The sequence below is a fragment of the Grampus griseus genome (assembly GCF_964374135.1).
Source record: "Grampus griseus genome assembly, chromosome: 12".
In the NCBI taxonomy this organism is placed as follows: domain Eukaryota; kingdom Metazoa; phylum Chordata; class Mammalia; order Artiodactyla; family Delphinidae; genus Grampus; species Grampus griseus.
In genome coordinates this window covers 81,621,293-81,648,810 of record NC_139006.1, presented here as the reverse complement: position 1 = coordinate 81,648,810, position 27,518 = coordinate 81,621,293, and the positions used below count along the sequence as shown (strand labels likewise).

The 27,518-nt window shown below is 35.0% G+C and overlaps 1 protein-coding gene across 3 annotated transcripts in view; it reads left to right on the top strand.

Annotated features, from left to right (window-relative positions):
• RTTN (rotatin) overlaps positions 1–27,518 on the top strand; it is a 138,058-nt gene that overhangs the window by 67,951 nt on the left and 42,589 nt on the right. For all 3 annotated transcript variants that reach the window (XM_082668203.1, XM_082668202.1, XM_082668204.1), the window contains exons 29-35: positions 3,731–3,859; positions 4,324–4,434; positions 6,129–6,287; positions 7,507–7,578; positions 18,091–18,280; positions 19,760–19,851; positions 26,097–26,190. In XM_082668203.1, coding sequence (XP_082524329.1) covers positions 3,731–3,859; positions 4,324–4,434; positions 6,129–6,287; positions 7,507–7,578; positions 18,091–18,280; positions 19,760–19,851; positions 26,097–26,190 — 847 coding nt within the window. The remainder of the gene's footprint in view (positions 1–3,730; positions 3,860–4,323; positions 4,435–6,128; positions 6,288–7,506; positions 7,579–18,090; positions 18,281–19,759; positions 19,852–26,096; positions 26,191–27,518) is intronic.

Sequence of the window (27,518 nt, the reverse complement as noted above, 5' to 3'; positions counted from 1 at the left end):
GTGTCCGTAACTTCCTATTCCTTTTTGTGCTGTACGTTTCTACTTGCCACTGGTCTCTACCCACCACCAGATCATCCTTCGAAACAGAAACCTTTCACTCCCAATCTCCTTTTTCAAGTGCATAAGGCTCATTATAATCTAGCATTTTGAGTCTTATCTCTGTTTAAAATTTTCCCCACATCTCTTGAAGTTTCAGTTATATGTGGTTCTTCTCATTAAATAAAAAAGCATGCTTAAAAAGTCTGTTTCTTGGGCTTCCCTGGTGGCACAGTGGTTGAGAGTCCGCCTGCCGATGCAAGGGACACAGGTTCGTGCCCCAGTCCTGGAAGATCCCACATGCCGCGGAGCGGCTGGGCCCGCTGAGCCTGCGTGTCCGGAGCCTGTGCTCCGCAACGGGAGAGGCTGCAACAGTGAGAGGCCCGTGTACCGCAAAAAAAAAAAAAAGTCTTTCTTTTATATAGCTTCTTTTCTCTTTGGGTGGCAATCTCTACACAAAGTTGAAGATCTCACTTGTTCATTTGCCTTCCTTTAGTAAGCCTTTTTTTATTCTTTCACACATAGTCACCCAGTAAGTATTACTTGGCTGACTGATCTCTTCTACAGGTTATGTACCTCAAGCAGTTTATATATGCCACTATTATGGCACTTAATACATTGTATTTTTATTTTGCTTTATGCTTTGATCTGTTAGACTGTGAGCTTGTGAGAATCATCTGTGGACCATTTCCGCTACCCTCAGCTCCCCACTGGCCTAGGACAGTGATTTGTACATAGTGGACAGATAGTGAATAATTTAGTTGTATCTTATCTATGATTTTAAAATTAGAATAAAGTTTGAATAACTGGAAATGTGATGTAAATGAATGTAAATGATGTGTGTTTAATTTTTGTATTTTCATTATTAAATCATACTTTAGGTGATGTTTATATATTGAGCTGTAAATCATGCTTCAGATGATATTATCTAGGATTTGTTTCCAAAAGTACATCTTGTTTTTTAAAAAATATTTCAAAATTCTAAATACTCTCAGCTGTACTATAAAATTTAATATGAATTTTAGTGTAGTCACTTTAATGAAATAATTTTTTTATCTTGAATACTTGTAAATACTGAAAAAGAGCAAACTGTCAGTAAATTAATTATCTCATGCTTCAAGGTGTCCATGATCAGAAATAATATGAATTTTTTAGAATAGATGTATTAGCTAAAAACTTACCATAGTGTTTTTTAAGAAATAAGCTCCTCCAATGCATTTAATATAATTCAGTCTACAAGTACCTAATTTATAGCATTATTTGTAATGTGATTTATAAATACTCCATTTAAAAACCTTTTGGAAAACATCTCCTCTATTAAGTGATTTTTATCTGTTTCAGATCAGGGATATGTGAGGACCTACTACAGCAGTAATTGAAGAAGTGTTACATTGTTTATATTTAGAAACCCTCAGAAGTACTTTTGTTTGTAAAATTGTGTAACAGGAGAGACTTCAGATCACACCTGTGTTTCAAATACCTGAAATTAAAATGAGCTTTCTATGTTATTGGAGAACAAAAAGGCTTAGTTCTCAGTAAGAAGTCGGGGGGAAAAAAGACAATACTGTCATTTTAAGCTCAGTTGTCTTTGAGGTAATAAAAATCAATACAGTTTATTAGCTAAGGAATAGATATAAAGTGTGATGCTTGTTTTATAATGTTTCACTGTTATGAAAACCTGATAACAAATCTTTATTTGGTATAAACAGAGGAGTACATGTTATGCTTCATATAACATCTTGGGAAGAAAATCTTTATGTCTTTACATTAAATGACAGGAAAATAATATGAAAAAAACCTGTCACTTTTGTTAGAAATTGTGTCGGAGTCCTATTAAATCTTACTTGGGTCCTTCTGCTTACTTAGCTAGATAAACAGGTTTCTTTATTTTACTACTGGCTAAATTGATCTTTTAGAGAATAAAGTAATGCTCATGTAACTGGACATTGAAACAAGCCATTGTTGGTCCAAATGATTTGCTTCATAGTTTCTCAGTGATTAAAGCTGATTCCTTTTCAGATGGAGGTTGTAATTCATTATTAGATATTTTGTTTCTGCACAGTGAAATTTGAATGCAGTATTTGCCTTTTGTGGTTGGGAAATGAGACTTTTAGACTAAGCATGATTCATTATGATAGGTGAATAAACTATGATAAATAAAGCCTTAAAAATTATATATGAAGTATAATTCCAGGGATCTGACGGTAAGTTGAAAGGAGATAATATCAACGTTCTTGACTTATCCCTTTTAAGCTAGAACCTAAACCATGACAATATAGCTCTCTCCAGTGACGTATAAGAAGATAATAAAGACTTGATCATTTGGATCTCTTCTAAAATAGTCCCTTAAAGTTTTAAACTTTTAATTATAAAAACCTTAAACATATACATAGGCAGAAAGAATAGTAGAGCAGGGCTCCTGTAGCAGTCACCTGTAGTTGTTAACCCCTGGCCAAACTGTTTCATTTTCAGACATACTATACAGTTATTTGGTTTATGAAAATTCTGATTTAAGTCAAAATCCCCAAGTTATCTTACGAATAAATTGCTTTTGTTAAATAAGCTGTGCCTAACTTGATTTATATTTATGCCATTTTTTTTAAACTAATCTTCTTTGCTGCATGAGCTGAAAAGAATCCAAACTAAAAAGTAGTCTCTGTTATAAGACAAAATGGCTTACTGTGCTGAATAAAAGCATTGAGTCCTTGGGTGGATGAATTGAAATACTTTCTGCTGTATTAGATAACATGTGGTTTTGATTGCTTTGATTCACAAGTTTTTCCTTCATAATGTATTGCCACCTAAATATAGTTAGCATTCTTTTTTTTATTAAAATTTTGTGAATTATAAAGTGATCTTTTGTCACTTTAAATTTTTTATTTTGAGTTGAAAGCTGTAATGATGCTTGTTATTCAGTGTCAACAAATATTTATTGAACCTCTATATGGGGGACAATATGTGATTTACACAGAAATTTTCCAGAAGAGTTTGTCACATATTTTAAAGGATTTTCTAAATCAGGTGGAAGGACTTTTTCTCAGACTGCTGTGTCCTAACTCCCCATGTTCATTCTGATTCAGCTTCTCAGATAAGGGCATAATAGCTTCAGATAAGAAACATTTCTTTTGTTGTTACTGATGGAAATGTGTTAAAGCCCTCAGGTATGTGGGAGAGAAGAAGTTGACAGGCAGTGATTGAAGTAATAAGTATATGCTTAAATATGGAGTGGAAATCTAAGATCCTTAGAAATGTAAATGTCCATTTACATTCAAACCATACTTCCAGAAAACTTAGCCTAAATCTGGTAGTTAGTAAGAGTTTTGTATAGCTAGCAATTTCTAAGTATACTTTTCAACAAGGTATTTATAAAATAAACTCTTTTACTTAAAGGATACTATAACATTTGAAGAATGTTACGGGCATATTTTAAATCACAAAATCTTCTAGGAGGATACTACACATTCTTTGTACAAATTCCAAAGGAGAACAATTTAAACGAAGAATGTTTGTTTTAATTGTGGTGAAATACACATAACATAAAATTTACCTTCTTAACCACTTTTAAATGTATAAACTAAGAATATTATAATATACTTTATGTGGTTAGGATTCAATTCAGACAAGTCAGTAGAAAGGTATATATTTAGCCACTAAGAGTAAAGCTGCCACAAAATTGTTTGCATTTGTTTTTCAGGTCATTACTTCTTTTTATGTGGAGCGTGGAGGAAATGCTATGTCCTTCATGGGAAAAGGTGTCACAAAGAGCACGATTCTCTGCTTGCTTCACTTATCCCATGAGATGATGGCCCAGGCCCAGAGCTCGGTGAGAGCTTTCAAAGCTGTCTGTCTTCCCACAGTTGCTAGAAAGGGAATGTGCTGTGTCTAACACGTTTCAAGCCTATATGTTTACTCTAGGAAAATGTCTTTTGACTTGTCTTTTTAGGAGACAAAAATGATTTTTGTCAAAGATGTTTCCTAGAAGCTGTATATTACACAAATCTGAATTTTATTTTAAATTTATTTTGATTGAAATCTGCATGCACTAGAGAACTATGTTTTATCTAAATCATGGGGAAAGTAGCTGTTCTGAAGAAAAATTGTTATGTATAACTTTTTAAGGAGGAGCTGAGATTGTTGTTTGCCTTGTGTTGGCTAAATAATGAATTAAAACCAAGTCTTAAGCATATTTCTACTTTGTTTTGATTTTTAAAAATTCAGTTATTTTGAACTCTGTTTTATCCTTAGAAATGTACCTGATGCGTTTCTGTTCCCTTTTTTTCATTCTAGGAGTGGATGTCACTTTGGTTCTTGCCTTTGGGTAGTCACAGTGAAGAACATGCTACCACTCAACAGGGATTGGCTTGGTTGATTCCGTTGTGGGTTGACCGAGACCCAGAGGTCAGTGTGAAGGAAAATCGAGTCCATTATGTGTAGATTAAAGAACAAATGAAACAAAACATGTATGCATATACTTGTTCATATTTTCCAAAATGAGGTTATTTTAGTGCTATACCTTAAGCTGTATTTACCCCCTGTCTTGGTCAGTTTGGGCTGCATAATAAAACACCATAGACTAGGTAGCTTGAACAAAGAAATTTATTTTCTCACACGTCTGGAGGCTGGACGTGAAGATCAAAGTGCCCACCCACATGGTCAAGTTTGGTGAGGACTCTTTCTGGCTTTCAGATGGTTCCCTTTTCATTGCATGCTCATATGACCTTTTCTCTCCTCCTCTTCTTATAAGGCCACCAATCCTATCAGATTAGGACCCAATCCTCATGGTCTCATTTAACCTTAATTATCTTCTAAAAGCCCTCTCCTCAAATACATTAGGAGTTAGGGCTTCAACATATGAATTTTGGGGGTACATTATTCAGTTCATGGTACCCCCTATTCAGTCAGATTCAGAGTACAGATTAAAAATAGTAAGAAAGGAACTATTATAGAATCTATCAGTTTTATAAAGAACAGCAAAATATTATTGGAGAAGTCGAGCCATTTTTAAACAGTTTAGAAGGATAGCAGCCAAGTGACTTTTGAGTGTCATGTAATAGAATAGTATCATTACAATGCAGCGTTTTATATTAATGAATTTTCCAGTTTTAGCCATTTGTCTACTGATTTGATTTTTTTAAACCACTTTATTGAGATATGATTGACATACAAAAAGCTGTACCTATTTAATGTGTACAACTTCATGAATTTGGAGATAAGTATACAGCCCTGAAATATACATCACCAGATTCAATGCCGTAAACATATCCTTCACCTACAGAAGTTTCTTCTGTCCTCTTACTGCTTGTTTTTGTAATTAGAACAATTACCATAAGATCTACCCTCTTAGCAAATTTTTGTGTATATAATATAGTGCTGTTAACAGCTAGAGATACATTCTCGAGCCACATTGAACTTGGACTTGGTGCTTGACTGCCTTATGACTGCATTGCTGTTTGTTACCCTGTGGTTATCAGTGAAACTCTGTTCTGAAATCAAAATTCACAAGTTCACCCGATACGTAGCTTGAGCAGTGGGGGTACTATGGCAAACGTTACACCATGTCAATCTCTTTTGAAACATTTTTCTTTTAAAAGAATTTTGGGGAAAATACTAAGTACCTTTTAAAAAGATAATTCAATTACTTCTGTTTGAAAAGAAGTTTCAAAGAAGTTAAAACCATTTGTTTGAAAGAAACACTGAAAAATTAAGGAAGGTGGAACAAAATAATAGTATCCTCTTAAAAATGAGAAATAAACAAGAATCATGTTCATGAAAGATACGTAGGCACCCTATGCTTTCCCTAGAAAAAGACTTTTGAACTATAATTTTTAGTCTGTCTTATAGCTGGTTTTGACTTTTTGTGACATTTGCTTTTATTTAGCTTTTATAACCTATATTATTACTTTTCTTAAATCATGGAATAGGAGTTTTATTCGCTCATAAACTTATAGGACAGTATTCTTTAAGTATCTTATAATTTAGGATCGTCAAGACAGTATCATAAAAATGTGATATTTTATGTACCAGAAAAATTGAGAATTCATGTTGTGAAATCGGGTTCTTTGGTTTCACAACGTTTTCTCTAATTTGAACAGGTGAGGTTCACTTCACTGGGATTAGGATCGGCACTGACTACCCTTGAAACTGGCTGTGTGGCCTTAGCAAACAGTTGTCAAAACATTTCTGGTGGGCTCTGGGGAACCGTGGTGAACATTCTTCTGGACCAGTCGGAGTGCAGCATGGTACGCCGGGAGGTAGGCCTGTCTGTTTAGCCCCACCCGTTTTCCCTCAGAGACCTGTTGTAGTAGTTCTTAGGAACCATACTCCCTGTTCAACACTGTGGGCTCACCACTGACCGTTGTCTCTTTGACCTGCGAACAACTGAAATGAAATGGTTATAGAGAACAAAATGGTATTGATTCACAGTCAGAACAGGAGTCCTTTACTCTGAAAGATCAAAGCAGAATTCAGTGCATTTTAAATGGACTCTTCTATTTTATTACACATTGAAAAGTAGTTCACAGGAAAAGAAATTACTTTTATATGATCTCAGTGTGTAAGTTTATAAAGCTTTACTTAAGATAAGGGGCTGTCAAATACTCTGTAGTATTTATTATATAACATGTAAGAGGAAAAGTAAATGCTATTTTAATTCTTTCTAAATAGTTTGTTATTTTCTTTACTGCTGCTTTTATCAAAGTGATGAGTGATGCAGACCATTTTAAGAACAGTAATCAAATAATGCTTAGAAGCTTGTAAAGAAAACAGCAGCTCCTGGGCCCACCATTAGCCAGTTTCCAGTTTCAAAATCCAAAGGCTGTAGTTTTCTTATTATTTGTTTTTTTTTTTAATAATAATGCTTAAACTTGTAGCTTCCTCTTGATTTACCAACTTTAAAGACTGTCTACTGGCTTCCAGTTAAGGTGGTTGAAAATTTCACTCCCTTTGGATCCCCTCTGTTACTCTGGTTATTCTCCCGTTATAATCTTTCACTAAATAGATAATCAGTGTTCATAATTAGTATGATTTTTTAATTTGACCATCTTCAGGACCTAGGAGGTTAAGTTGGACATTTGTGGTTTGTATTTCTAGTTAGCAGTTTTTTATTGGGAGGAGCTTGTATGAGAGAGGAAGAAAGAGATAGGGAGAAAGGTGTGTGTATATGATCTGTAGGAGGATAATAGAAACATGAAGTCGATTTCTTAAATACTACCAGAACAGTTTATGGTTTACAGATCATTTTTTGGAAAGACAAAATTCTGAAATAGGAAAAAATATCTTTGCTTGTGAAGTAGTTTCCCCCACTACTATGTCATCACCTAACAGGAAGGGCAGTGGGGAGTTCTCATAATGACCTCTCAGCATGTGCAGCTGACCAGGGATATGCTTTTTTGTTATTAAATAACACTATATTGGTTATTTCAGACATGACAACAAGATGGCAGTATTGACATTTTTTTCCTTTAATTTCAGGCTGCATTTATTTTTCAAAATCTCCTTGTAATTCCAATGCCTTCAGAAATCATAAAGGGTTATACTTGGCAGGTAGGTGACTTTAAACAATTATCAACCTAGTAGATATTTGAGATTAAGTGATGATAAAGTTTCAGCATATATATATATGTGTATATATGTGTATATGTATATATTTCCTTACTGATGAAACTTTATACAAGCCAACAGGACCTCTTGAAAGAGAATGTAGACTTTTTTTATGCTTGATCAGATTTACAAATTCTTCTCTGTGGTGTTAAAAATAATTTTAAACAGAAATAATAATCACTGACATGTTTACTATGTACTAGGCACTCGTCTAGAAACATAACAAATATCAGCTTGTGTAATGGTTTGAGTTATGAACCATTATTATCCTCATTTTTTAGATTAAGAAAATTTAGCACAGCAGGTTTAAGTAGTCGGCCCTAAATCACACCCTTTTGCTTTCAGTCCAGGCAGTTTCTCTTTCGCACTCACCTTATTGTCTCTCTAATTTAATAATAATAAACAAATTCGTTTGTAGTTAAATATGCATTGATGTTAACTTCTTTTTTCTTTTCTGGGTAAGTACACTGAGTCATAATTTATCTTTCTTTGCTTTCTTTTAGATTAATTTTTTGTATCATGTTCTGAACGACAAGTCAGTAGATAGTTTTACCTAACCTTTTTTTATAGCCTAGTGCTTTTTAGGTGATTTGGAGGATAGAAAAGTGCTCACCTGGGGCAAATGAGACATGCTTTTTTTCTACCCATGTCTTTATCCATATGTCCTCATCCTATATGTGCATATGTATCACACTGTTGCATCTCATCCCCCAGGATCTTAGATAAGATCTAAGGTTTCTTTTTAAGTTTTCGTTAGAATATATTTGGAGGAGTTACTGAATCTAGTTGAGCTGTAGTGAGGGCAGCTTTTGGGGCAGTCACCTAGAGCTTGAATCCTGGTGGTCGTTAAGGCCTGGATCTCATTTAACTCTTGGAAGCTTCACTTTTCCAAGCTTTGCAAACCCAGTTTAATGCTGCCAGTTATTGAAAATCCCAGGCTGCTTGTCCACTGGCTCCTTTAATTTGTTTAACGTGCCTTCTGATGATGGTTGTTATTCACAGTCTGTGTTGTAATAAAACCATAGGAGACAAATTAGAAAAGACTACACAGGATTAATATTTACATTAACAGTGTAGTGGTTTTGATGCCTGTTATCCAATAACTACATTTAAAAATGTTATTTTTGGCTCAAATGCAAATGATCTCTACTCCCATTGTTAAAGTAGTGACATTTGTATACTATAACCTTTGTGATGTACTGCCAGTGAGTTTTTTTTAAATTATTGAAATAAATATAAAGGCAAGAGTGATAAGTTTTCTGGGTTCTATTAAAGCTCTTGGGACATTATAATATAAAACCATGTGTAGAAGTTCACATTTTTTTCTAGTAAGTTAAATAGTATACAGCTCCTTTTTGCTACTGGTGACATGCTTAGTGCAGCTTTTTGATTTTGTTATTTTCCAGTTCTTCATCACAGAATTAATTTTCTACTAAAAAAGTTGAAAACAGTGGTTTAAGTACGCTTTTAGAGTCTTTTGCTTCACCTATGTTGGCCATAATCAAAAATATTTGAGAGCTACTCTAATCCAAAATAGTACTTGATGATGAAACTTCTACTAGTCTTAAGCAACATTAGGAAAATCAGTCTTTTTTTTGTGTATTTTTAATAAACTCACATTTTCTTCCTCTCTTTTTAAAATTTGTTTTTGGTTATTTTTTTTTAAGTGTCCTCACTTGGTAGTATAAAATAGTTGGTAATCTAGTATATGTCCCCCAATTTTTAAAAGTTTAGTGGTACTTTAAATCCCGAAGTGGAAACAGCTGCTCTAGTAAGGGAGGAAGATATTCTTCAAATATAGATCATGGAATTTTTTTTTTTTTTTTTTTGCGGTACGCGGGCCTCTCACTGTTGTGGCCTCTCCCGTTGCGGAGCACAGGCTCCGGACGCGCAGGCTCAGCGGCCATGGCTCACGGGCCCAGCCGCTCCGCAGCATGTAGGATCTTCCCGGACCGGGGCACGAACCTGTGTCCCCTGCATCGGCAGGCGGACTCTCAACCACTGCGCCACCAGGGAAGCCTAGATAATGGAATTTTATAATCTCCAAGAAGTTGTGACCTTTGCCAGTTTACTACAGCCAGAAAGAAGGTGCTACTTTTTCAGTAATTTAAAATTAAAACTGTCTTTCGTAGAACGATGAGTAATAATCTTATTCAATAAGATGTTTCATTTACTTGCCTTGGTGTACGTTTTGCAGTGTTTGGGAGGATAGAGCAGGAAGTAGCACTAGTATATAGAAGCTTTGTAAATATTTTATTTTGGTTGAGGTAGATATTTGATTAATAATATTTTACAAAGAGAACTGCTTTTACTGCTTTGCACTTTGTCTTGGTGCCTGAAGTCTGAGTTGATGCCCTTTACACTCTTGTTCCACTGGGTGTTCTGCAGTGTTTGCTTTAAGATTATTACCTCTGTCCCAATTCTTTCCCCACACAGCAGGTCTAGATTTCTATTTCATGTTACTATTGAAATTGTACTTCTGAGTGGGAATCATTTGCATAAATAAATTATGAGTTATATAACTGGCTGGGTTTCCTTTTGTTGTTAAGTAAAGTTTAGTGCTCTCTTATCAAATGTGGTAGATACTTTTTAGCTGGTTCCACTGTTTACATACCTTTTGTTTTTCTTTCATTTCTGGTGTACTTTTCATGTTATAATTTACCTTTCCTTGTAATAGGGCTTAAATCTTTTCTGGAACAAGGTAAGGCATAAGTCACTTAAAACATTTTGGGGGGGTTTGAAAGGAATATTTAATTTATTAAAGTTATAAATTTTATAAAAATTTAGTTCTTAAGTTTTAAGATTTAGCTTATAATTTTTCTTTTTCTTAGTCTGTTTATAAGGCTACCAAAATTTAGCAGTGTTTTCAAGGGGCTTTTGGATAACGTTTACTTCATTTGCAAACTATTTTTTCTTTTTTTAAATTGAGGTATAGTTGATATACAATATAAGTTTCAGGTGTACAACATAGTAATCCACAGTTTTTAGAGCTTATATTACATTTATAGTTATTATAAAATATTGGCTATATTCCGTGTGTTGTACAATAAAACTTTTTTTAATTTAAAGAAAGTATTTTTAAAAAAATACTTTCACCAACTGCTACAATCCATCTTAATCTTCCTCTTCTCTGAAAGATACTAGCATTTAATGTCTATACCATTAAATTAGGTTCTTCTCATATATACCTTTACTGCCTTGCATATTTCTTACTATTTAACTTAATCTTCCTAGGTGGAATGTGTATTTCAGGACCATGTTTTGAATATTAAAAAAAAATGTTTCTCCCAGCCCCATCCACAGAGAGTGGTCCTCTATCCGTCTTTGCTAATGCGTAGAGATGTGCAAATCATTCCATTTATCCCGTTAGTCTTCTTGATGTTGCTAAGTAAATAAAGTTGAAAATCAGGTCTTACTTTTTGTAGTGAAATTCCCATTTGGATTTCCTTGGATACAGAAGCGCACTGGGAGTGGGCGGTCACGAAGAGTAGGAACAGGTAAAGAGCCTCTCAGCGCAGCTTCCCGGGGAGCCCAGCAGCCCTCATAGGGCCCCGTTCCTGGTGCGTCGGTCCTCGGGGCATCACAGACCTTTTCTATTCTGTTTTTTAACAGCAGCGTTTATAATAATGGCCTTTCTTTGTTCAAGGCTACATTCCTCTCTTAGGGAGGGAAAACAGAATTAGTGTCCAAGGGACCCTCAACTATGTTGTGTTCCCAGCTGTGCAGCGTCTTGTAAACTGGTTTCCTAGAGTCTGACTTGGATTTAGTATTCCTGGATGTGGAAGATTCTGTTTCTGGGTTTAGTTTGAGAACTAATGTCACAAATCCATATCCCAGCAACTTTAACAACCAGAATGGAATCTTAGAGTTGATTATAACAAGAAAGCTGTTGGATAGGGATTATCTGTGTAGTTTGTTTCAGTTCATTTCTCTAAATGTTTGTTGAGTATTTAAATGTTGGGGATTCACAGATGATCTGACTTAGTGCTCTGGGGCTTATGGCCTGTGGGGGGAAGACAGTGTTCTACCAAGAGAACATTACTACAGTGTTTTATATATGCTCATGGTAGCTTATGTGTACTTTTTACAATATTAAAGTTGTTCTTTCCCTTGAAAATGGTGTCACAGATTTAAATGTAAAGGTAATTTCATGCACTTAAGTAATATAATGAGATGTCAGTTTGTGGTGTAAATACACTTGTTAATGCTTTCATTCCTTTCCATGTTTGTGAGAGGAGTTGGCACATATATTTTATTTTATTTTTTAAATTTTATTTTGAAAAAAAATTAGACTTAAATGCAAGTTGCAGAAACAGTATAGCAGTTTTTATATCCCCTTCACCCAGATTCCCCAAATGTTATAATTTTACCATATTTGCTTTAGCTCTACCTAGTGTCTTTTTTCTGAACTATTTGAGAGTTGCAGACATATACTTCTATTTTCCCTAAATAGTTAATTGTGAGTTTCCTAAAAACAAGGACATTCTCTTACAGAATCACTATAATAATTATCAAAATGTGGCAAGTATTCAAATTTTTCCAATTGTCCCACTACTGTCCTTCATAGAAAACAAACAAAAAGAAGACAGTCAGGATCTAGGATCCAATTTAGGAATACATGTTGCATATAGCTGTCATGTCTATTTAGTTTCTTTCATCTAAAATAGTTCCTAAATCTTTAACATTTATGACCTTGGCATTTTTGAAGAGCATAGCCTATTTAGTTTTTGTAATATTCTTTAATTAGTTTTGTCTGTTTCCTCAGAATTTGATTCAGGTTATGCATTTTTGGCAGAAAAGCCACAGAAGTGCTCTGTGCTTCTTATTATATTATATCAGCAGATAGGCTATCTCTTTGTCCCATTGCTGGTGATATTAACCTTGCTTACTTGGTTAAGGTAGAGTTGGTCTGTTTTCTCCATTGTGGACTTAAAATTTTTCCTTTTGCCAGGAGGTGCTTTGAGACTGTAAAATATCTATTTCTCATCAACTTTTATTAGTTTTAACTTCCATTTGTGATTCTTGTCTGAAGCAGTTATTACAGAATGGTTGCCAAATGATGATTTTCTAATTCCATTATTTCTTCCACATTAATTACATTTTACTGTAAGGAAGAGCCTTCCTTTCTTATTTATTTATTCACTTATTTATTTACACCAGTATGGACTCAAGGATTCTTAGTATGTTTCATGGATTATGATCTCTTTCTATCATTATTTATTTAGATGTTCAGATTGTTTCAGATTTGGCTAGGAGGACTTCCTTCACAAAGACTCCTATATCCTTTTAACATGTCTTTATCAACCTTTGAGTACTTGTTTACTTCCTGGCATAGCAAGATGTTCTTGACTTTCCCAGCGCCACCCTGGAATCAGATATTTGCTCAAAGAGCCCTGATTTCTTTCAATGGAGAATGTATATAGAAATGAGTTCTAGATATGCTCGTTGCTCCGAGGGAGGGGTCTTTGGTTCTATACACTCTCAGTGGACATAGCTAGACTGTCTGCATATGTGTTTATATGTGTTGTAGAGAGATGGCCGACTCATTTATAGTTGTAGTATGTATCGTTTTCATATTTGATGTTATAATTATCAATGCATATTTTTCATCTTCTAATGTGTTCATCATGGATCATTTTGAGTATTGATTTCACAAAATGCTAAGTACTTGGTGTCAGAGAAACAATACCATTTTAACTATATTCATAATTTATATGCAGTTAGGGATTTCTTAGGTAACTAGGGTCATTTTTTTCAATCTCTGCATTACATTATAGCATTTTAAAAATTTGTTATGTATCAAAATAATTCCTTTTTCTTCTTGAAAATATTCTCCATTCTTCTTACATGCAATTTTGTTTTGCTTCTAGTTCCTTTTGAATCATAGCTAATGGATATGTTAGTACTGTGACACTAGGAGTAAAATGTCTTAAATGTAATATTGTAGCTTCTTGCATCCTTGAGATCAATATTTTCAAATTAATCGGAGTATTCTATGATATAATTGCTGTTTTCTTTGCAAACTTATTTGTTATGGCTCTTGGTGATTTGAAGAGTTTTCTTTCTTTGCATACTGCCCTTCTCAGCTCTCCCTGGCAATTTTGCAGATGATCTGGCAGCCCGAGCGCTCACCTGAGGGCAAGGCTGGTAAGGATATAGACGTCCTGAGACAGAGCAATTAGACTGTGCTGATTTCCCCACTTTACCAGAAGACAGCCCCATCAATTACTGATGAATCTATGGAGCGAAGCCTAGTACATGCGTGAAAGGCTTCATTGTTCTGGCCCTTGTACATTAGTCATGTGTGGAAAGCCTGAGCCACACCATCTTTTGCGCTTATGCTGGACTTGGCTTCACTGCTGTGATTAAAGCTCTGTTGATAATGTGCCATTGCTACTAGGAAGCTCTGGCACGTGGAGATTGGGGATTCAGGCTAAATGCTTAGCTAAAATAAATCAAATAAAAAATAAATAATGGTTATGTAATATGTACATATTCCAGATCATCTGGTTTTGTTTGAGAAACTTAAAAATATTTTGAGTGAAATGTTTGAATTTTTAGAAGAAATTATTTTTTTCAAGTAATGAATATATATGGTTAAAAAAGCTAATAGAGCTTATACTGAAATTCTTTACCCTCTTCATTCACAGAGACAGCTTTACCTCCTACTGATTTTAATTCTTCAGGTAGTTACCTTCCTGTCTCTAAATAGTGTGTTTGCAGTAATAGAGTATGTTTGTTCCTTTACTGTGTCAATACATAGGATTTAGCTCACTTAAACAATGTCCTGCCAATATAGTTCTGTTAGTGGTCTTAGTTTCTCCCCTGGTCACCCCTGCTGTTTCTGGTCTCCTTACCTATGGGTCATATCTCTTGCCCGCCCCCATTTAGAAGTTAAGATGTGGCTAAGTTGTTGCATTTACCGGTATCTTGTCCCCCACTTCTACTGCCAATCTTTGCCAGTTTCATCTCTACTTTTACTTTGTGAAGGCTGATTATGGTTAGATTCTCTTCTACAGCCTCCTTATATCTATAAGTTGATTCTAAAAAGTGAAAACTAGTAATTTGCTACAGAGCCATTATTTGTTGGGCTGTTGTTACACTTCCTTATCTATGCTTCCAGGGCTATGGCCCCTCTGGCACTCAGAGGAAAACTTTCCTGGTATTTGTGTGTGTGTGTGTGTGTGTGTGTGTGTGTGTGTGTGTGTGTGTGTGTGTGTGTGTGATTTAAAAACTTGATTTGGGCGTTGGGTGATTTTTTTGCCCTTGGAGTTTCTGTTAATTTTTTTTCTTGCATTGTGAGTCCATATCATAGCTCAAGTTTTTCTAAGCTCTTAATCATCCTTTCTCTTCAGTTAGAATCCCCTTTCCTAGTAATCATCCTCAAAATAATTGTATTCCTACCTAAAAACAAATGCATGAGTGACAAACTTCTGAGTTCTTGTTTGTTTGAAAATGTATTTAAATTGCACTGGATTGATAGTTTGGGCTACCAGGTATTAGGCTGAAATCATTCCTCATAAGAATTTTGCTCCACTGTCTTCTAACATCTCGTCCTACGGATGAGAAGTTGGATACCCATCTGATTCTTTTTTTTTTTTAAGTTTTAACATTTTTATTTATATACAGAGAGTTAGTATTGTTTCTGAGGAAAGTAGATATGCTTGATGACCCATTCAAGAAGTTCACACTTAGTTCAACTTAATGAAGCCGATGTCCTTCGCATACTGGGAAACACTGGCAGCATTTATTGAGGCCATATTTCTGGATCAGACTGTGCCGATTTAAGCAAACGCAGCAAGAGTGAGAACCCTGGCCGAATTTTCTCGGATGGCTCCTGTAGAGCTGCTGGTGACCCATGTTGCTTTCTCGGCTGCAACAAGGCAAAACGAAAGAGGGAGCACATGCCGGCACTCTTCAGAATTTTTCCATCTGATTCTTTTTACCTCTTTATGGATGACTTTTTCTTTTACTATCTTCACTTTGTCTTTAATGTTCTAGAATTTTATGATTCTATGTCTTTTTTTCATTTCTCTTGCTTGATATTTATTAAGCTCCTTAATTTGGAGACACAGATGTTCTATTTCTTTTGGCTCTGACAAATTTTTTTCATATTTATTTATTTTAAAAATGACTTTTCCTTTTTCTTTATTTTTCTAGAAATTATATGAGTCTTATATTAGGCCTCTTGAATTAATATTCTGCTCCTTATCTTTTCTATCTCCTGGTCTTTAAATTCTGGGATATTAATTTTTTTGTTCGTATCAGAATTAGTTTAACTTTTTCAATCTTGGTAGGCCAAATAATTTTCACTGTGACTTATAGGCGAAGAAAAAAAGTCAGGTTCTAAACTTTACTAGGTTGATTTAAATTTATGTCTTTTATGACTTCTTTTGTTATCTTTATTTTCTAAATCTTTTTTCTTTTTATATTAGTAAGAACTAGAGAAAAAAATGAATTTTTAAAATATATTAATTAAAGGGTGAATATTATGTCAATTATATACCATGATAATTACCATGATAATTATACATATTTATAGAATAACTACTATAGTTCTGCATCATATTTACGTGTGTAATTTCTCACTTTGAAAATATTTATAACTAAAGAAAAGATGGATTTTAGAAGACAGTGGGTTTGTAACACTTCTCCTTCTAGCACGTGGTGAAACCATCAGCCTCAGTGGGCCTTTACCGAATAAAGAATCAGCAGATTTAAGAACTCTTGAGGAACTTGTTTTCAGCATTTATACAGTTTACATTCCTTCATGTAATTTTGGCTAAACCTTTGTTAATTTGGACTGTGGCTGTTAACTCATCCAGGAAACAATTATATAGACACAATTTTGCACAAGAAAAAATTTTGAATAATTTTATATAATATGTATAATAAAATATTTGAAAATTATTCTTAGTATTATTATGAAATAAATTAAAAAATAGTGTTTGTGGTACTTTGTTTAATAATTTTATTTTATTGATTTATTGGTGTATGTTACACAGCTGCAATTAAGCTAGTAACCTTTGCTGAATTATTTTTAATTCTCCTCTTGGTTGTTGGTCCTTCCTGGAATCAATATAATGGGGGCTTTAATTTGTGATGTTAAGCAACTATTGCAGATCTCATATGTGCTTTTTACATTTATGAATGCTATAAGTTGCTTAAAAGATAGAACATTTTGAATGTTAGGATTGGCTCTGTGGCTTTGGATGAATTACTTTGTCCTAGATATTTAAATAAAGTAATGCATGAAAGGGCCACATTGCCTGAAATGTGCACCTGGTTCACAGACGGGAGCCACGTGACCCTGTTCATGTACTCCTCTCTGTTTCGCCTGCCGCTTCTCAAGCTCCGGATTTAAAGTTAACACGGTGACCAGCGTCTGTGACTGCTCATTAAAGAGTCTTATTCCTTCTTGGACAAGTAAACTGCCCTATTTGTAAAGAGTAAAGCTCACAGTGTTGGGTAGGTTTATTAGAACACAACAATAACAAATTCATAAAAATAAAAAGTATTTAATATTGAAGTAAGACATTTAATTTTAATAATATTCTTAAAGAGAAGGGTTAATGGAAATAATCTTCTTAATGTAATTATATCTTTAACTGTAATTATACGTTTAACTATTACTTTATCTTCCTGGATAGTGAGTTTTAATATCCATCTTTCCTTGGTGACCAGGAGGCATGAGAGAAGGGGCACGTATGCAAATTTCAGTTAATGGTAAACTTTGAATAGGCTTTGACCAGACCTTTCCTGTTGGCACTTAGATTTCGATTTTCTATCTTTTATTTTTCTCTCTATTATGGTCTGTTTGAAAAGTCTTAACTATATTGATTATCATTTTCCAAAAAAGAGAAATACTTATAAACTAATGATGTGATTATTTGCATACTTTAAACCGATCCTTTGCATACTTTTAATGGCTTGCTTGATTTTTGCCATTTGGATATTCCAGGAAAAGTAGTGACAGTGCAAAAAATTATTTGAAAAAAAGTGCAAAGAGATTAAAATTTTGCAATGGCAGATCCTTCTCAGCCTCCTGCTGGAAGGGGTGTGTGTGTGTGTGTGTGTGTGTGTGTGTGTGTGTGTGTGTGTGTTTGCACGCATGCATGCATGTATGCAAGGAATTCCCTTGGAAGAAGGGTTAATTCAGTGGGAAGTAAAGTGGCAAACAGATTTTACTGTGGATATCAGGCTTTTCATTCTAGCCCCTCAAGAGACAGACTAGATCAGCCTTCTGCCTTCAGTGGATTTTTAGGCAGCAGAGACCTGGAGTCCTGTGAAATCCTCTGCCCGGGTCAGGCTGGTGTATGTGGGGAAGGACGGGCAGGTGAAAGGAGAATGGTCACATCTGGGATCCATTTGTTTCATTGAGGGGAATGTGGGGAGACATGGGTCTTTTTGAAGAAATTAAGTGATAAATCACTGTCTCCCCCTCTTTTCCTACAGGGCCCCTGTGTCCATGATGAGGACTCTGGCCTGTCGCTCATAGGAAAACCTGCCCTTCAGGCTCTTTTGTACCACTGCCATTTTTATGAACATTTGAATCAGATGGTAAAACATTGTTACCTGGGACGGTATACGTTTGATTTGAATTGTTCTGCTCTTAATGGAACTTCTGAAGGCAATGACTTAAATGGTAAGAATATTATATTTATATTTTTAATAAAATGTAACATTTCTTAAACTGTTAAAAACCTATGTGTTTGTTACAAAATATTTGAAAAATAATGAAAAGTACACAGGAAAACATTCTCTAGTCCCATTACCCAGAGGTTGCCTTTGTTACCTTACAGTATATTTTCTTCCAGTCTTCTTTCTCTGTATAACTCTTGTTTGTTTTACATAATTGTGTTCATATCTTATGTACATTTTTGTATTTCCTCCTTTCACTAAACATTGCCCAAGCATTTTTCTATTTTATAAATTCTTCATGGAAACCGTTTTTGACATCTTACTAATGTTTCATAAGTTATTTCATGCCCTTTAGTAAAGGTTTTACAGTTTTTTCCTGTATTAATGTCTTAAATTTTTGGAAGGTTCTTCCCAGGCAAACAAGAATGAGACCTTTCCTACTAAATTTTCTAATTTGTTTTGCTAGTATATTGAAAAGCTATTTGTTTTTTGGAATGTTACTCATTTATCAAAATATATGCTGAAATCTTTTCATTTCTACTTGTTTGTAGATTCTCTTGGATTTCCTAAGTATAAGATCTTAGTGCATATAAATGATAATTATGTCTCATAATAATAAATGATAATTTAATAGTAAGAATAAAAATAATTTTAAGATAAAAATAAAATAATAAAAATTTTAAAATTTTTAAAATTTTAAAGTAATGTTAAAAAATCTTGACATAATTTCCCACAGAAAAGGTACAAGAATAGAACAAAGAATTCCCAAATGTTAACATTTTACTATATTTGCCCTCCTATACCATGTGTATGTATGTGCGTATAAGTGAAATATATTTATTTATATGCATATATACATATATATATTTTTTCTGAGCCATTTAAGAGTAAACTACAATCATGAAGTTCCCTTACCCTGAAATACTTAAATGTAAATTTCTAGTTCACTTTTCTGCTCACTTCTTGGAGGCATTAAGAGGAGAATGACATTTAATGAAGTTTTTGAACATTCTAAACAAATGTCCCTGTGAGGAAAGTGACCACTTTAATTGTTTGGATTTCTCTGTATCTGTGTTACTGGAAGCATGGCCCTTGAACCAGCAGCACCGACATCTGCTTCCAGCTTGTTAGAAATGCAGATTTACGCCACCCCCCCGACCTTGGCTTGGGGACTGGAATCTCTGGGAATAGGACTCAGGAAACCACTTTAACAAGCCCTTTATGATTCTTCTGCACTTTCCCTTTGGGAGCTGGTGCTCTTGCTAAATTGTGTTAGATTAAACTAAAGCGCAGTCAACTAATTGTTTTAAATTTTTTTGTGAAACATGCTGTATATATAAATTAATTAAGAATAATAAAAATTAGGCACACTTCTTTCGCACTTCTTTAGTTCTGGATTGGTTTCATGTAAGGAGTATTCTTTCTGTTAATCGTTACAGTGCCCAGAAGGCTATTCACGTTGACAGTTTTCTTGTTGTCACAGGTTTAGATGACTCATTCAAGTTTTGGAGGGCTCCATCTCGGATGTCCAGTCAAGATCGAGATCCAAGTTCTCTCTCCACTTTGGAAACAATGGTACTTCCAAAGAACGCTTAAGTGCTGCATTTTGAATTTCTGAAAAAATTTGAATTTACATAGTGGAGGGATAAGAATAGATGTGAAATATAAGGTTATGACCATAACAACTGTGATTTATTTGAAGTGCCGTCTATAGCAGAACTAGTGTCTGTTTTGCTCAAATAAGTGCACTGAATATCCTTTTAGATGAATTGTCAACCTCTTTCCTACCTTTTTTGATAGAACCGGAAGTTCAAATGTTTTAAAATGTTTATCAGTAGTAGTAGAAAAAGAGAACAAATCCCATATGATTAGTAATGCTTGATTACCCTGAAATTTTGTTTAAGGACAAGGCAGTTTGAAGAATGTTGATCCATTCAGATGATTCCAGTGTGGTACTAATGATTTTAAACACATTTCTAAATGCTTGCATCAAATAGAAGCTTGTCTTGATTATCTGAAATACCTGAAATTTATGTACACCTGCCTGCCTTTCTTCCTTTTTTTTTTTTTTTTTTTTTTTTGCGGTATGCGGGCCTCTCACTGTTGTGGCCTCTCCCGTTGTGGAGCACAGCCTCCGGACGCGCAGGCTCAGTGGCCATGGCTCACGGGCCCAGCCGCTCCGCGGCATGTGGGATCTTCCCGGACTGGGACACGAACCCGTGTCCCCTGCATTGGCAGGTGGACTCTCAACCACTGCGCCACCAGGGAAGCCCCTTTTTTTTTTTTTTTTATTTATAAGGTGCTTTGTTCTAAAAAGTTTGAGACACTAATTATTTCTAAATAATGACATGCTAGGTTTCATTTGTTTTATAAGCATACAAAATCATTCTCAACTGGAAAGCATTGCAATGTATTTTTGGAACAATATACTGTGTTGTAGAACCTATTAGGAAGGCAGAGCCTCGACACCACTGCTTCCAGGAGCAAAAATAATATGAGAATTAAATAATTAAACAGGAATTAATAAGATTCACCTCCTACAGTTTCTCAAGAGACTGGTACTTTTTGCTAAGTTTTAAGAGACTTTTTTTTTTTTCCCTCTAGACTCAGAAGAGTTTATGTTTAGTGCTAAATTGAACCTTTATTTAGAAAAACAGAATAATTACTCCAGTTCCACTAGATGTCATGCTTTCTTTTGCAAGCTAGAAATAGTGTGTATCTTTGTCTCAATAAGAGAAATAATTATATGATTCAATGCTAAAGGGGATTGTATTAATTGGTTATTTAGTTCACAGAAGTACAGCGTTAATATGTGCTTAAAAATAATTCTTCTTAGGTTACCCTGTTTGTTTAAAGGGCTGTAGACTAACTTTGAAATCTTTGTACATTCTTCAGTTCTTTGCTTATAGTAGGTGTGCGGTAAATAGTAATTGCTGTAAATAACTTTTGAGTTAGCTATTTTGTAGATATCAAGTTACATTTATTTTTTAATTAACTTTTGGCTGTGTTGGGTCTTTGTTGCTGCGCGCGGGCTTTCTCTAGTTGTGGCGAGCGGGAGCTACCCTTCGTTGCAGTGTGTGGGCTTCTCATTGCGGTGGCTTCTCTTGTTACGGAGCACGGGCTGTAGTCGTGTGGGCTTCAGTAGTTGTGGCACGCAGGCTCAGTAGTTGTGGCTTATGGGCTCTAGAGTGCAGGCTCAGTAGTTGTGGCACACGGGCTTAGTTGCTCTGCGGCATGTGGGATCTTCCTGGACCAGGGCTCAAACCCATGTCCCCTGCATTGGCAGGTGGATCCTTAACCACTGCACCACCAGAGAAGTCCCCAAGTTATATTTATTCATACAAGGAAACTTACATACAAAAAACAAAAGCAAATCAAACTTGCATTTCTCTATAATAATATATAAATCTTACAGATTAAGCTACTAGATTTTCCAAGAAACACTTTGTAAATATGTCACTTATTATAATCATTATTAAAATAGAAGCACATCTATTAATGCAAAAGTCTTTAACTTGTTTATGTTAGGATATCACATAGACTTTTAGAAATACATACCAGTGAAATCTGTTTTTTTTAAGAATTCATATATATAGTCTTATGTAAGATTTACCTTCTTGTAGTTCCTCAAAAGATTAGTATTACCTGTTAGAATTTTTACAGTCAACTTTTTTCTTTCTTTTTTGTTTTCCAAACAGAAGAGTTTTGGTATTGGTGAATTACTCACCAAATTGGTGACTTTTATTCACAAAAATTAATCTAATTACCCGAGTTCTACGAATTGTCATGTTTTCCTTACCATATGAGATATACTATATATCTTTTTTCCAGCAGGAGACAAATATGGAGAGTTTATTCCTTATACCATTACTTTAAATTTCTTTCTTTCTTTCTTTATTTTTGGCTGCATTGGGTCTTTGTTGCTGTGTGCGGGCTTTCCCTAGTTGCGGCGAGCGGGGGCTACTCTTTGTCATGGTGTGCAGGCTTCTCATTGCAGCAGCTTTTCTTGTTGCGGAGCATGGGCTCTAGGCTCACGGGCTTCGATAGTTGCGGTGCTCGGGCTCAGTAGTTGTGGCTTGTGGGCCCAGTAGTTGTGGCTCACGGGCTCTAGAGTGCAGGCTCAGTAGTTGTGGCACATGGGCATAGTTGCTCCGCAGCATGTGGGATCTTCCCGGACCAGGGATCAAACCTGTGTCCCCTGCATTGGCAGGCAGATTCTTAACCACTGCACTACCCGGGAAGCCCTTATACCAGTATTACTTTAAACCTAAACTGTCAGTACCCAGACCAACTAATACTTTCTCAGGTATAAGAAAATGTTGAAGTTACAAACTGAGGTATCAGTTGAGTGGATGTAACTCTTGCTAATGAGTTTATCTGGTTATTAATATCATTATTTTGTATGTCTCCCGGAATTGAGAAAAGATACAGTTTGTTGATTGGTTTGTCTTTCCACTTTGTCTTTCTGAGGAAAGCACTGTCTTTTGTTGTGGGTCGTATCATCCAGTGTGCTGTTGCTGGATTATTATCCGTTCCGTGTTGTTAATGCCACATTAGGGACTTTAATGGTGTTATCTAATGAATATTAGTTTAGTTGATTGTGACTTGTATGTTTTGTAAATTATAGGTAGAGTAAGGAGTGTCATTGTTACCTTGGGGGTGTTGCCCTGGTAAATAAATGCCTTTTCAGAGATGGCTTCCCTCAACTCAGTGTCTCCTTCCCCAGGGGAGGGGTCAGGTATCAGTTGTTTTTCCTCCTGAGATCACATTTCTACTTGTCAGAAATACCCAAACTAGATAGGTGTTTATGCCCAGGACAAACCAGTTTGTAGCAGCAGCTCTAAGAACAAAATTTGATCTTTTCTGCTGCTCTTGAGCAGAATTATGTCTGTATTTTTTAAAATCTGTTTTATCAGTTATCAAAAAAGAGGAAATGTGTGTCATTTGCTTTTGAGCTTTTCTTTGTGAAATATGTGATTCTTTCAAACTTCCTTGAGCACTAATTTAAGGAAAGCTGATTTTACTTTAAGTTTATTTAAACATTTATAGAGAAATTTTCCTCATGGGTCCTCTTAGTCTTTAAAAAATTGATAATCATTTTACTGTTTTACAGAAGAAGAGATTAAGGCATGGAATGAATAAGTGTCTTGTGTAAGGTTCCAGCGCTGCTAACTGGTGGAGCGTTATTTGAATCCAGAATTGTGTTTGGCTCTAGAGCCCAGGTCGTTGGCCATGATGTTTTGCTCCTTCACTACAGAGCAAGATGTGATCAGTCCCGAAATAGATGTTACAGTCAGGGTGCAGTGAGCTTAGATTAGAAGGAATGATGAAATAGGCAGTGATTTTGTGTAAGAAGTGGCAATTGAAATGGGCTTTAAAGGATCAATCCCTTTTTTGTATTATGTACACATTTGCAAGGAACTAAAACGATACTCAAATATGTCTTAGAATTCAGTACCCACTTATGAGGTTTGAAAGTCTACTTGAGAACATAAAGCATAAATAGGAAATAGCTGAATGCCAAGCTGTGTGGTACTGAATGCCTTAGATATTCAGAAGATGCAAGATGGGGTTGTTTTGAGGGTGGGAAGAAGGCTGAAGTTTGATTGCTGATGTAACCAGGTGGGGTTAGCCAGGAGAGCCGAGTCCGGTTTTGGATTTGAAGAGATAAGAGATAACAGCTGTAAAGATATAAAACATTTCAGCAAAGTAAAATGTCATGAAGCATTACAAAGGACATTAGAGAAAGATGAATTGACGTTTATTTGATGGTAGTTAAAAGTTTTATAGAACAAGATGACAATACATTTATGTATTGATGTGTATTATTAAATATAATCAAATGAGTGTCCATTGAAGATAATTTTCAAGCAAGCAGGATTTGAGCATAGTAGTAGAGCAAGTCAGCTTAATACTTTTTTACCTTTATTTATTAAAATAGTAATATGTTAATATAGAAAATTTAAAAAATATAGATAGGCTAGTAGAAATATAAATCACCCCTAATCAATTTTTAAAACACAGTATATTGCTATAGAAAGAAGTTCTTGTGTTTTCTCAGCCATATGGGGTAAGTTATAATGCAACCATTAGATGCCTTCTAAAACCAAATTTTCAAACTTTGTGTGTCGCTTCCTTGGACTATACAGAGGACAATCATGGTGTTTATTAATGCCTGACCTTGGTCACGAATGGCAGCTTAGCGTTCTAATGAGCCAGGTATTTAGCGGCCCTCAGAAGCTTTCTTTTCCTGCAGTGAATGCTACCTCTGTTTTCATCAGTAGTGGGGACTGCTTGAGTGTTTGCCAACTGAAAGGATGTTCAGTGAAAAGATAAAGGATTCCGGCATCCTTGTCCTCTTAAATTTTCTTGTGTATCCGAGGGAGCTTGTGGCAGGAGCCAGGCTCGTTCATCAGCTCCTGCACGGTTGTGATGTCAGTCTCCGTGTGTGCTTGTTGCTTCACATGCTAAAAGTTATCTGGATGTCTATTGACAGGAACTGTTTTTTTTTTTTTTAAAACACATCTCTTATAACCAATTGTAGGTAAATATAATTTTTAAAATGTCTTTAGGTTTTTTTCCCTGTTATGTAGATCTAATGTTATATCAAATAAGGCATTTTATACATGCTTATTTATGAGTGATTTATTTAGACTGAGATTTATCCAGCCTTCATTTTTAGATGACTTCATGTGCTTAGCTTACTTTTTTGGCTACAGCTTCTGTCACTTATTTCTTATTACTGTAATGTCATATTTGAAGTGGTGAGAGGCGATTGAGGTCCTAAGTTGAAAGAGGGATTTTTAAAAACTATGTATTAATTTCGTGTGCCATTTTCTTCAAATTTATATTCTCTTTACTATCAGAAACTGCAAATGAAAATAACCTTGGGTTTTGTTTTCATCCTGTTATATCAAGTCTAAGGTACCTACTTTAAGCGTTAGAATAGATATGTAATCAATATGCAAATATCGTGAGCTGTACAGTATCTGGGTTTGTGGTAGGGTTGATTCATAAGTTCTGTTGACAGCTTACCTGTGTACATGCACGGGCCTGGAGCTTATCCAAGTATGGAAAGTTCATGCTGTCTCAGAGAAAAGAAAATTGATGGGAAGATACAGTATTTTCCACATATGAGGTACTTGACATCAATTTGGGCTTTTTCAGTTTTAAGGCTTTTACAGCCTGCTCATTGGTAAACCTGTGTGTGAAATTGTGTTTGTTTTCTACAGAATTTCTGTTATGTTTAATGTTTCCAAAAAATGTATTCTGAAGAACAATGTCAGATATTGCCTAATTTTTAAAAACAGTTCCTTTGCGACATGGGGAGAGGTAGAGAACAATCTTTTAATACTTCTGCTGATTCTTTTAGAGGCACTATTACAATTTGTGTGTGCCATTTGGAACTTTAAAAAACCCTTTTATTATGAATTAAGAAGTGCAAAATATCTCGAAGGACACAACGAATTATAAAGTAGTTTTTTTTTTAGCCTTTCAACATTTGAGCGTAAGTGGGAAGAGGCTTTATCAGGACCTTAAACTCTAGATGGGCTTCAGATCAAAACTGTGCTCCTTTGAGTTACTGATTTGTATAAACTGTAACAGGTCCTATAAGAAGAAGTAGAAAATGCCATTCAAAACACTGTTTTAACTCTCGAGATATGGAGTATTTTCCAGTTATGCGAACTAGTGTACTTTTGTAATATACCTTTTTGTTCAAGGATATCTTGTATATATATTGCTCGTGTTTCATTTTCCAATTAGTAGTGTTAACGAGTGACTGTTCTGAGTATAGAATGATTTTCTTTACTGATCCCCAGGTGGCAGCTTCGTCGGCAAGTGCTGAATTTCAGCCGGTAGTGCCCTGCACGGCGCCTCTCCCTGAAGCCTCACATGACCAGTTTGTGGCTCAAGGTATCCTTTTAGGAAGACATTCTACTTTCAAAAATAAAAATGATAAGTTGGTCCAGGCAGATATGTTGAAAGTAAATGTTTAGATAAGAACCAAATTAAATAAGTCACAGAACAAACTGTCTATATAAGAACAAAACGAAATATCACAGAACATGATAGAATAAATATATCAGAAATTAACAAAACAAATACTCTTAACTAATAAATGGGACTTTGGCCATCAAATAAACAGTCTGATTGCCATATCGTTTCCTATTAGGTAAGAATAGATATTTGGTGTTTGAATTGAGGAACTAATGAATATTAATTAGCTTCATTTTTTTCCCCTTTTGGGAAAACACCTCAATTTACCACAGTAATCCACTTGAAAGTGACGAGAATGGGGTCATAAGTATTTTGCAAAGCCTGTGCTTTCATTTGAAAGCACACAAAGTGTTTTGAGCCTTTATTTTGTTAGAAATGTGTGATGAGTAGCCTAGGATTTATTTTTATTAATGACAATATATCGATTTTACTCTTTGTGTTAGGCACTGCCTCCAACTCTATTATGCTTTACGCTTTATATATTTATATAGATTACAACCTAACTTTTGTTTCTTCTAAGTCGGTAGATAGACCTTTATTCAGTAGCATTAAATTCCTAACCTATATGGAATATACTACCTAAAAAGAAGGTAATTTTAAACACTGAAATATAAGCATGTGCAGAGAAAATGCTTTCTAAAACTTCAGAGATACTTGCTTAAGGAAGACTTTACTCTGCATTTTCATTACAGTGTTTGTTCCATAACTTCCTAAACAATGTCTCGTTTTGGTTTTTAGTAATTTATGTTAACAATACACAAAAGAGTTTAATTATAGAAAGTACTCATTTGGTCCTCTTAAGAACAAAAGGAGCAAACTCAGGTTGTTTTAAGTGGCTAAGGACACAGAGCATGAAATGAAATTTGATAATGAGTTTCATGAATATTTATTTCTAAGAGTGTGTTACGTTACTATTTTTAAAACAGCTTTATTGAGATATAATTCACATTCATACAGTTCACCCATTTTAAGTGTACAACTCATTGTTTTTTAATATATTCACAGAGTTGTGCAATCATTACCACAGTCAATTTTAGAACATTTTCATCACCCCAAAAAGAAACCTTGTTCCCATGAGCAATCACTCCTGATCTCCCCCATTCTCCCCAGCCTGAGGCAATCACTAATCTACTTTCCCTCTTTATAGATTTGCCTGTTTTGGAATTTCATAAAAATGGAATCATCCGATATGTGTTCTTTTGTGTCTGGCTTCTTTCACTCAGCATAATATTTTTAAGGTTCAT